The sequence below is a fragment of the Cherax quadricarinatus genome, chromosome 62 (assembly GCF_038502225.1).
Source record: "Cherax quadricarinatus isolate ZL_2023a chromosome 62, ASM3850222v1, whole genome shotgun sequence".
Taxonomy (NCBI): domain Eukaryota; kingdom Metazoa; phylum Arthropoda; class Malacostraca; order Decapoda; family Parastacidae; genus Cherax; species Cherax quadricarinatus.
Genome location: NC_091353.1, coordinates 8,648,705 through 8,661,135, shown reverse-complemented (window position 1 = coordinate 8,661,135; position 12,431 = coordinate 8,648,705). Strand labels below are relative to the sequence as shown.

The 12,431-nt window shown below is 40.5% G+C and overlaps 1 protein-coding gene across 1 annotated transcript in view; it reads right to left on the bottom strand.

The window, feature by feature from the left end:
- Positions 1 to 5,922, bottom strand: part of DCTN3-p24 (Dynactin 3, p24 subunit) — a 29,470-nt gene extending 23,548 nt beyond the window's left edge. The window contains exon 1 of the mRNA XM_070098375.1: positions 5,807 to 5,922. Within this exon, the coding sequence (XP_069954476.1) occupies positions 5,807 to 5,902 (96 nt within the window). The 5' untranslated portion in view covers positions 5,903 to 5,922. The remainder of the gene's footprint in view (positions 1 to 5,806) is intronic.
- Positions 5,923 to 12,431: the final 6,509 nt, after the last annotated feature.

Here is a 12,431-nt window from a genome sequence, read left to right as displayed (position 1 = left end):
CGATTAATATTATTTCATCAATCATGGGGGTAGAGTGCTAAACCCACAAGGATCACTCAGCTACTGGGAAAGGTATGGGGAAACTGCTATATTTAATCCTGGGTAGGTGTTGCTTTGGATCAAGAGCTCTTCCTCAACATCCAGGCACCTCTACTGGAAGACGAAACAAAAAGACACAATTATCATAACAAAAGAAAAAATAACGATATGCAAAGCAAAAAAAAAAAAACTGTCTTTTGTCTAATTACATATATATAAACATTAGTACCCGAAATTCTGTTAAATAAAGCACAAACAATGAAAGGAAAGAGAGTATTATGGGGAGCGCTAAACCCGTAAGGATTATACAGTGCCTGGGGAGGGATTCTCTATAAGGATTACAATGCTGAGTTTACAGAAATTTGGTTATTGTGTGGTTTACATGTAGTAAAATAGTGATTACAGAGTGTACCACTAGAACGCTTAGCATGGCTAGGCATTTCGGGCAGACTTAGTTTTATTCTTAATTGTAAAATATTACAAATTATGAGGTAAGTTGGTATTGTGGCTAAGTGACTAAATACTAGTTTGTGAGTTTAGCAATGTAAATGCTTTTGTTTTGGCACAGTACATAGTTTCAGTATTGGAGTATCACAGGATTCATTATTTTAAGATTGAGATTAATATTTCTGTTTATGGTCAAATGAGTCAGTGAGTGTAAGTGTGAACCACCAGGTGGTATTCGTGTAGTTAGTAGACAGGGTGTATCAGGGAGATAAGATGTTTTCTAATGGTAGTTTTGAAGGTGATGAATGTGTCTGCAGTTCTAGAGTTCTCAGGTAGGGTATTCCAGATTTTAGGGCCTTTGACATACATTGAATTTTTGTAAAGGTTTAGTCGGACACGGGGAATGTCGTAGAGATGTTTGTGTCTGGTGTTATGCCTGTGGGTTCTGTCACAACTATCAAGAAAGCGTTTTAGGTCAAGGTTGATATTAGAGTTTAAGGCCCTGTAGATGTAGATTGCACAGTAGTAAGTGTGGATGTACTGAACAGGGAGTAAGTTTAGGTCTATGAAGAGTGGGGGGGGGGTGTTGCCAGGGATGGGATTTAGTGATTATTCTTACTGCAGCTTTTTGTTGGGTTATTATTGGCTTTAGGTGTGTTGCTGCAGTTGATCCCCAAGCACAAATAGCATAGGTGAGGTATGGATAAATAAGTGAGTGGTATAGTGTGAGAAGGGCATTTTGCGGCACGTAGTATCGTATCTTGGAGAGGATCCCAACCGTTTTGGATACTTTTTTGGTTATATGCTGGATATGGGTGCTGAAATTCAGGTTGTTGTCAAGGTATAAGCCTAGGAATTTGCCCCCATTATTTCTGGTAATTAGAGTGTTGTCAATCTTAATGTTAATTTATGCATCTCCTGCTCTGCTACCAAACATAATATAGTAGGTTTTGTCAGTGTTAAGCGTAAGTTTATTGGCTGTCATCCAAGTCGATATTTTGATCAGCTCCTCATTCACAGTGGTGTTGAGGGTGGCAAGATTAGGGTGAGAGATGACATAAGTCGTGTCGTCAGCAAAGAGAATGGGTTTCAGGTGTTGGGATACGTTTGGAAGGTCATTGATGTATATGAGGAAGAGCAGGGAACCAAGGACACTTCCCTGCGGAACTCCAGTATCAAGTGGCCGTGTTGCTGATGCTGTGTCTTTAATGGTGACATACTGATACCTATTAGTAATGTAAGATTTGAAATAAGCAAGCGCATGGCCTCTTATACCGTAATGATCAAGTTTGTGGAGTAGGATGTCGTGGTCTACTGTGTCAAAAGCTTTTCTTAGGTCAATAAAAATTCCTAGTGGATATTCCTTATTTTCCAATGCTGTGTAAAGCAGATCTAGCATTTTTATGATTGCATCATTAGTGCTTTTATTTTTCCTGAATCCAAATTGGCAGGGGTTGAGTATGTTTTGAGCCGTTATAAATGAATACAGTCTCCTGTGCACGAGTTTCTCAAAGATTTTGGATAGCAATGGTAAGTTAGATATTGGCCTATAGTTGTTTAAGTCTGTAGGGTCACCACCTTTATGTATTGGTGTAACCCTTGCCATCTTGAGTAGTTTCGGGAAGGTGCTAGTCTCTAGTGACTTGTTAAAGAGTAATGAAATAGCATGCGAAAGGACATGGGCCGCTCACTTGTACAGTAATGGTGGGACATGAGACAGATTCCCCGAGTTATTTTTAAGTGACTTTATAATCTCGGTGACTTCTGTGGGCTCAGTTGGTGCAAGATAGAAGGAATTAGGGAAATTCCCATCTAGGTAGTCCCCGGCATGGGCATTGGTATGTGGGATTTTACTGGCGAGATTAGATCCTATGGTTGAGAAGAAGTCGTTTATCTTGTTAGCTGTGTCAGCGGGATGTAGTGGTGTTTCATTAGGTTTAGTTAGGACAATATTCTTGGTTTTTCTCAGTTTGTGGGTCCCTAGAATCTGAGAGAGTGTTTTCCAGGTCTTTTTTATATCTCCTCTAGTGTCTGTGAATCTACTGGAGTAGTATAGTTGTTTGGCTTTCTTTATTACTTTGGTGAGAGCTGATGAATAGTGTTTAAGAATATCTTTGTGTATTAAGCCTTGTCTATATTGCTTTTCATATTGGTGTTTCTTGTCAATGGATTTCAGAATGGTGCTGGTTAGCCATGGGCAACCAAGCCGTTTGTTTGTGATCTGTTTTGTTTTTATAGGACAATGTTTGTTGTATAGTCTAAGTAATTTGTTAAGAAAAATGTCTGTCCAGTCATCAATACCATTGGCCTTGGAGAATTCTGTAGGCCAGTCAACAGTCTCTAGGTCAGCTGTGAACTTCCTTACTGAGGCCTCGTCATGGAGTCTAAATGAGACTTTGTTGTATTCAAGTCGTGGTTTACTAATGTTTGTCAGGAGGAAGGTAGGGTAGTGGTCTGTAGTGCTATCTGTGGTTATCCCTGATTTAAGGGGGGATAGTGGTATAAACCTTGGTAATAAATACCGACAAGTTGGTTTAGAAAGACACGTAAGCAAACACTATAACATATTTATTAGAAAACGTTTCGGTCCTGGGACCTTGATCACTTCTAACATACAGAGGTAGAAAGACATTATATATAGGCGGAGAGTGAGATGTGACGCACGTGACCTGAGGAATGTCATATGACATTATGACATTCCTCAGGTCACGTGCGTCACATCTCACTCTCCGCCTATATATAATGTCTTTCTACCTCTGTATGTTAGAAGTGATCAAGGTCCCAGGACCGAAACGTTTTCTAATAAATATGTTATAGTGTTTGCTTACGTGTCTTTCTAAACCAAGGGGGGATAGTATATTGGTCCATATGTGGTCTATTATGGTTGCACTTGTCTCAGTGAGCCTGGTTGGTTTAGTTATTGTTGGTATGAGAAATGTGTTGTTCATATTGTTGATGAAATCAGTTACAGGTTGATCATCTAGTAAGCCAAGGTTGATGTTGAAGTCTCCAGCTAAGAGAAGGTGGTGCTTATTCATTTGTCTGTTTGTTATTAGTGACTTTAATTTCTCACTGAAATTTGGGATGTTTGTGTGAGGTATCCGGTAAATGGCACCGATTGTTATAGGCGTCTTAAGGTTTTTTACAGTTAAATTAGCAAAAATGTATTCCCCATATTCATCACTAAAGCAAGTGGTGCTAATACAAGATAATTGGTTAGAGTAATAGATTGCAATACCACCCCCAACTTGGTTTGGTCTGCAGTTGTGAATTGCTGTGTATCCTGGTAGAGGGTAGATATCTATTGTGTCCTGCTTAAGCCAGGTCTCAGTAAGAATAATGCAGGAGAAGGGTGTCTTTAGTGATTCAAGGAGTGCTAGGAGGTCATCACAGTGTTTGCTTAAGGACCTGATGTTGTAGTTAAGTACTGATAGACTTTTAGCATTGTTTAGGATAGTGCTGGCTTGTGATGCTGTGTAATAAAGGCAGTTACTTTCCAATAGGTTTTGATTGGGTGTCAGATTATGGAGGTTTAGATCAGGGTCAACGTGATCAATCATCTTCTAGGTTTAAATTATGGTTATTTATATCCTGAGTTGTGTGTTGAGTTCTAGTACTGATATCTGTAGTGGTGGGAAGTTTGGACAAGTATATAGCTAGAGTATTTTGGTCATGTAGAGTATAGTCACTACTACACATAATGAAGTTGATGTTGTCTATGTGTTGTGCTGGAATGAACTAAAGTACAACTAGGTATAAACTAGTAATATAAAAATACAAATTAAAAATAGAACAAGACTCTCACTTGTAATTGCACTAAGGTCTAATAATGACTTTTGTGGAGTCTATGTTTTGAGCTAGAATGAGCTATAGTACAATAGGTTTAATCTATAATATAAAAATACAAATTAAAAATAGCACTAGTCTCTCACTAGTAATTGCACTATGGTCTAATATAGTGAATTTGGTATTGACTATGTATTGAGTTAGAATGAGCTATGGTACAACTGAATTTAATCTAATAATATAAAAATACAAATTAAAAATAGCACCCGTCTCTCACTAGTAATTGCACTATGGTCTAATATAGTGAATTTGGTATTGACTATGTATTGAGCTAGAAAGAGCTATAGTACAACTAGGTTTAGTCTAATAATATAAAAATACAAATTACAAATAGCACCAGTCTCTCACTAGTAATTGCACTATGGTCTAATATAGTGAATTTGGTATTGACTATGTATTGAGCTAGAATGAGCTAGAGTAAAACTGTGATTAATCTAATAATATAATAAAGGCACAAGACTCTCAATTGTAATTGCACTAAGGTCTTATATAAGTTGTTTACAAGAATTAGAGTATAATTAGATTTAAATTGACTGGATAAAATACACAAATTAAGGTAGCAAAAGAATAATAAAAAAAATGATAAAAATAAAAATGGCAATGACTTGGTTATAATATGCTAGTAAGATGGTAGAAAGGATAATATAAAAGTTGTAGTTGAAAATACTAGTTTAAAAAAGTATGGAATAAAAATGGTCAATAAAAGAAGTTTACAATAAGTTTGATCAATATAGTTTAAAGTAAAATTGGGCAATAATAGGGATTTAGAATAAAATTGGGCAATTGAGTATTTTTTAAAGTGAGGTAGAATTATTGAAGACAAGTTATGGTTAGTTTATAATAAAATAAGATGGAACAGTGATGTGGTAAGTTGTAAAAAAGGAGATAGATTCTGTAGATATTAAACACAATTAAGACTATGAGGTAGAATGGTCGTTGAATACAACAATGATAATCAAAAGTAGTTGGGGTATTAGAATTTTAGGGGGGCACAAATTTATGACAATATAACACTAACGGTGGACTATGGGTATTATCTGCACTTTACTCTGATTCTGTTAGTCCAGCCTCACTTAGGAATGTTTTAAGGTCATGTTCTGTAGAGATGAATTATCTCTTCCCAGTGGGCTGTTTCCTAACTGGGATTTTTCCATCCCTCACAAAGCACTGGTGGATTTTTTGGTAGGTATTGGGGCTTAATTCAGGGAACTGGAGCACATATCCAATTCCCTAGATCAAGAGCCTCTCACCAGCGTTAAGGAACCTCCCCTAAGGAATCTAAAGTGAACAAAAACAAGGGCAATGCAGAAAATAAATAAATTAGCTACAAATACGACAAAAACGTCATGGTGGAGGCTGAGTGACGGCCATGCCAGTCACCCCCAACCCTTCACTCAACCCACCAAAACCCCCTCCATAGCACTCCAACTCCACCCCTAGCCACGCCCACTGGGTACCAGGATACCTCACCCACCTCCGGATACTCAGCATCCTTTGGCAAGGGCCCGAATATCTTCTCCTCGAGCTTCTTAACCCGCTCCTCCAGGACCTGGATGCTCTCCTCCGCCATGTTTACATCAGCCTCTGATGCCTCACTTAACATTCGTATTTATCATTTTTATTAGGAAAATACATTAAATTGTAGGTTTATTGTTATATTCTTTAAGGTATATATATATATATTATTTTTAAGTGAATGTTAAGAAATGGAGAAGCTACAGTCGTTAAATATATTAAAATGCATTAAAACTGAAAGAGATTCAAGGACTCCAGTGAAAATGGAAAAGACCCCAATGGTAATAAGTTACTTTGTCTGACCTTTTTTTGTTATCCCAGGTTCTCTACACATATGCTGCTATGTATGATAATCTATGTAACTGTATTTATGTATACCTGAATAAACTTACTTACTGACCCCAATGGAAATAAGTCTGACTTTTGGGGGGTTATCTTTGGTAAGTAAGTTACCTATACCTGAATAAACTTACTTATTTACTTCTCCTAGTCTTCCTCACAGCAAAATCATCCAAAAGTTCATCAAAATCTGTTTCTCTAAGTTTGTCACTTAATGGTTAGTGTGGACAACCTCTCTTGAGATAAGCCCTTGATTCATTTTTAATTATTTTGAGGCTTGAAAAGGGCCTCTCTTTCGAGCGGTTAGTGTCCATTATGCTAAGATTTAGCCACAAGATTGCTTCCACATTAGGGAAGGCCATCTGAACTTTTTCCTTGCATATAATTTGATAAAGGTGTGTATGAGACAGTGACTGCTCTGCTGTAGGCCTATGGCTTTGTCTCACTTACAAGTGAAAGTGCAAAACATCATCCGAAAGTTTGAAGTCAACATCTTCTGGGTTTTGCTGCCATCAACAGTTCAACACACTGCTGAATTTCTTGCTTAAATGCTGCCAGATTAACAAGAAAGGAAAACATTCGTGCATTATCACTGTACACAGTAGCTCTTCTTAAATTGGTATCAAGTGCGTCTTAGTATAGGAATAAAGAATTTTATCCTAAATTTATCTCTTGAAGAGAGTTCATCTAATGCATCAGGACCAGGTGCACTTCAATCATTTCCTTGCTGTTTCCTTACTGTTTGTTTCCTTGTGGCCTGGTGGCTAAAGTTCACGCTTCACACACGGAGGGCTGATAACAGTCCTTTAATGGTAACTGAGAATGAGGCCATCCAGTCTACCACAGCTAGATCTGAGACTGAACCTCTGCAAAGTGTGGAAGAACCCAACCTCACTGCAAAGGATTCTGGTGATACCAGAATGCCATTACACACACTAGCTGTGGAGGAGCTAGCCATCCTGGAGTTTACCTGGAGAGAGTTCCGGGGGTCAACGCCCCCGCGGCCCGGTCTGTGACCAGGCCTCCTGGTGGATCAGAGCCTGATCAACCAGGCTGTTACTGCTGGCTGCACGCAAACCAACGTACGAGCCACAGCCCGGCTGGTCAGGAACCGACTTTAGGTGCTTGTCCAGTGCCAGCTTGAAGACTGCCAGGGGTCTGTTGGTAATCCCCCTTATGTATGCTGGGAGGCAGTTGAACAGTCTCGGGCCCCTGACACTTATTGTATTATCTCTTAACGTGCTAGTGACACCCCTGCTTTTCATTGGGGAGATGTTGCATCGTCTGCCAAGTCTTTTGCTTTCGTAGTGAGTGATTTTCGTGTGCAAGTTCGGTACTAGTCCCTCTAGGATTTTCCAGGTGTATATAATCATGTATCTCTCCCGCCTGCATTCCAGGGAATACAGGTTTAGGAACCTCAAGCGCTCCCAGTAATTGAGGTGTTTTATCTCCGTTATGTGTACCGTGAAGGTTCTCTGTACATTTTCTAGGTCAGCAATTTCACCTGCTTTGAAAGGTGCTGTTAGTGTGCAGCAATATTCCAGCCTAGATAGAACAAGTGACCTGAAGAGTGTCATCATGGGCTTGGCCTCCCTAGTTTTGAAGGTTCTCTTTATCCATCCTGTCATTTTTCTAGCAGATGCGATTAATACAATGTTATGGTCCTTGAAGGTGAGATCCTCCGACATGATCACTCCCAGGTCTTTGACGTTGGTGTTTCGCTCAATTTGTGGCCAGAATTTGTTTTGTACTCTGATGAAGATTTAATTTCCTCGTGTTTACCATATCTGAGTAATTGAAATTTCTCATCGTTGAACTTCATATTGTTTTCTGCAGCCCACTGAAAGATTTGGTTGATGTCCGCCTGGAGCCTTGCAGTGTCTGCAATGGAAGACACTGTCATGCAGATTCGGGTGTCATCTGCAAAGGAAGACACGGTGCTGTGGCTGACATCCTTGTCTATGTCAGATATGAGGATGAGGAACAAGATGGGAGCGAGTACTGTGCCTTGTGGAACAGAGCTTTTCACCGTAGCTGCCTCGGACTTTACTCTGTTGACGACTACTCTCTGTGTTCTGTTAGTGAGGAAATTATAGATCCATCGACCGACTTTTCCTGTTATTCCTTTAGCACGCATTTTGTGCGCTATTACGCCATGGTCACACTTGTCGAAGGCTTTTGCAAAGTCTGTATATATTACATCTGCATTCTTTTTGTTTTCTAGTGCATCTAGGACCTTGTCGTAGTGATCCAATAGTTGAGACAGACAGGAGCGACCTGTTCTAAACCCATGTTGCCCTGGGTTGTGTAACTGATGGGTTTCTAGATGGGTGGTGATCTTGCTTCTTAGGACCCTTTCAAAGATTTTAATGATATGGGATGTTAGTGCTATCGGTCTGTAGTTCTTTGCTGTTGCTTTACTGCCCCCTTTGTGGAGTGGGGCTATGTCTGTTGTTTTTAGTAACTGTGGGACGACCCCCGTGTCCATGCTCCCTCTCCATAGGATGGAAAAGGCTTGTGATAAGGGCTTCTTGCAGTTCTTGATGAACACGGAGTTCCATGAGTCTGGCCCTGGGGCAGAGTGCATGGGCATGTTATTTATCGCCTGTTCGAAGTCATCTGGCGTCAGGATAACATTGGTTGGTAAATTAAGCTAATTGGCCTGTACAAAAGGTGTATATTGCTCCTGTTGAAATTACTGTGACCACCACTCCAATAGTTTGTCCTCCCTTAGCCATTGATATAAATAGGTATTCTTCTTTACCCAAACTAATTAATGTAACTAAGTTGGTGTTTAAATTTCTAAACAAGATGAATATATCATGTAAGTTTTCACATCCTCTTGAATATTGGATAAAGGGGGTACAGGAGGAAATCTATGGAAATGATATTAAATTGATGATGGAAAGAAAAATTGTGAAAGGTTCTATAATAGAGAAATTGGGGCTGTATTTAGAGAACAATGTAATTAGGTGCAGAGGTAGGTTACAAAATGCTGAATTGGATGATTATGCTAAACACCATATCTTACTGCCCAAAACTCTATCATCTAACAAATTTAATTGTTCTAAATGGCCATAAAAATGTAATGCATGGTGGGGTACAAGATACCTTAAATTGTATTAGGGAAACTTTCTGGATTCCACAAGGACGGCAAAGTGTAAAAAGGGTGATTAAATCTTGTGTAATATGTCGCCGTGTGGATTAGTGTTTTTAGTTTAATATGTTTATTATGCACCCCATACCCATCCTGTGGGCGGTAGTCAAAAGATTACAGAGGTACATAATTGGTCCAATGTGTGGTGTGAATATAATGCAGAGAATTCGTAGTTTGGAAGTTAGGAGGAGGTGCGGGATTACCAAAACTGTTGTCCAGAGGGCTGAGGAAGGGTTGTTGAGGTGGATCGGACATGTAGAGAGAATGGAGCGAAACAGAATGACTTCAAGAGTATATCAGTCTGTAGTGGAAGGAAGGCGGGGTAGGGGTCGGCCTAGGAAAGGTTGGAGAGAGGGGGTAAAGGAGGTTTTGTGTGCGAGGGACTTGGACTTCCAGCAGGCATGCGTGAGCGTGTTTGATAGGAGTGAATGGAGACAAATGGTTTTTAATACTTGACGTGCTGTTGGAGTGTGAGCAAAGTAACATTTATGAAGGGGTTCAGGGAAACCGGCAGGCCGGACTTGAGTCCTGGAGATGGGAAGTACAGTGCCTGCACTCTGAAGGAGGGGTGTTAATGTTGCAGTTTAAAAACTGTAGTGTAAAGCATCCTTCTGGCAAGACAGTGATGGAGTGAATGATGGTGAAAGTTTTTCTTTTTCGGGCCACCCTGCCTTGGTGGGAATCGGCCAGTGTGATAATAATAATAATAAAAAAATAATTGGTCCAGGGACTGGATTCCAAAGTTTTGATAGCTGAGCAAGTTACAGAGGTAATGAATTCACAATTTACAAAGGTAATGAACTCACAATTTACAAAGGTAATGAACTCCAGGTAGGTCTAGTCACAATCACGACAAGTTACAAAGGTATTTACAGATTACAGAGGTACGTAATGGGTCCAGGGACTGGGCTCCCAAAGTTGTGATGGCTGAACTAGGTACAAGGTAATGAACTCACAAGTTACAAAGGTAATGAATCCTGTAAGAATGGTTACTTACGTTTATACATGGCTACAATCATGAACAAATTATAGTGTAATGAGCAATTCACACTTCCACACCCGGTCACAACTGTAGTGAGTTATTGGTGCAAATATTGATTGTTGAGACACACACACACATATACTAATTCATACACACACACACACACACATAAACACACACACACACACACACACACACACACACACACACACACACACACACACACACGTGAGAGAGGGGTGGGTTGATTGCATCTTCTTGGACTGCAAGAAGGCCTTTGACACAGTTCCTCACAAGAGATTAGTGCAGAAGCTAGAGCATCAGGCGCATATAACAGGAAGGGCACTGCAATGGATCAGAGAATACCTGACAGGGAGGCAACAACGAGTCATGGTACGTAATGATGTATCACAGTGGGCACCTGTGACGAGCGGGGTCCCACAGGGGTCGGTCTTAGGACCAGTGCTATTTTTGGTATATGTGAACGACATGACGGAAGGGTTAGACTCAGAAGTGTCCCTGTTTGCAGACGATGTGAAGTTAATGAGGAGAATTAAATCTGATGAGGACCAGGCAGGACTTCAAAGAGACCTGGACAGACTGGACACCTGGTCCAGCAAATGGCTTCTCGAATTTAATCCTGCCAAATGCAAAGTCATGAAGATAGGGGAAGGGCACAGAAGACCACAGACAGAGTATAGGCTAGGTGGCCAAAGACTGCAAACCTCACTCAAGGAGAAAGATCTTGGGGTGAGTATAACACCGAGCATGTCTCCGGAAGCACACATCAATCAGATAACTGCTGCAGCATATGGGCGCCTGGCAAACCTGAGAACAGCATTCCGACACCTTAGTAAGGAATCATTCAAGACACTGTACACCGTGTATGTCAGGCCCATACTGGAGTATGCAGCACCTGTTTGGAACCCGCACTTGATAAAGCACGTCAAGAAACTAGAGAAAGTACAAAGGTTTGCAACAAGGTTAGTTCCAGAGCTAAGGGGAATGTCCTATGAAGAAAGATTAAGGGAAATCGGCCTGACGACACTGGAGGACAGGAGGGTCAGGGGAGACATGATAACGACATATAAAATACTGCGTGGAATAGACAAGGTGGACAAAGACAGGATGTTCCAGGGAGGGGACACAGAAACAAGAGGCCACAATTGGAAGTTGAAGACACAAATGAGTCAGAGAGATAGTAGGAAGTATTTCTTCAGTCATAGAGTTGTAAGGCAGTGGAATAGCCTAGAAAATGACGTAGTGGAGGCAGGAACCATACACAGTTTTAAGACGAGGTTTGATAAAGCTCATGGAGCGGGGAGAGAGAGGGTCTAGTAGCAACCGGTGAAGAGGCGGGGCCAGGAGCTAGGACTCGACCCCTGCAACCACAAATAGGTGAGTACAAATAGGTGAGTACACACACACACACACACACATACACAAACTCATACACACACATGCACACACACTCATACACACACACACACACTCATACACACACACACACTCATACACACACACACACTCATATACACTCATACACATACACACGCACACACAAACACACACAAAAACACAAACTATTTGTGTGAGTGTGTCAGCGTGCCTCGTTGTGCTCCGGGTTTTCTGGTGTTTTCACGGTCGCTCTTACGTGCTAGAACTTTAATTTGTGTCATCAATCCTATATGATACATCCCTCTAGCGCCTGGAACCAATCTTGGGCGGAAAACATTATATACTGAGTCAAAAAAGGAGAATTAGTGTGCACTACCTAGCAGAGTTTACTGTCCCGTGTGAAAAAAAATAATAATAATTGAACTTTTCGTGTCAGAGGAAAGAAAGTCTCCCTGATAACATTGAGTATACATAGTGTATAGTGTATACTACAGTGGCTCCCTAGTATATTGTTGATAAAGGCTAAAGTGTCATTTGAAAACAGGTGAATTTGTAAATGAAGTGATAAGCCTATAGAGGCTGGTGCCAGAAGTCGCCAGAAACTTACCACAGGTCAGCAGTTTTTAATAATCTTCCTGGCTTGCTAGTGTACTCGCATATAATCTAGTGATACCAGTGAATAGCAGAATACAGTGTTGTAGTAGCAAC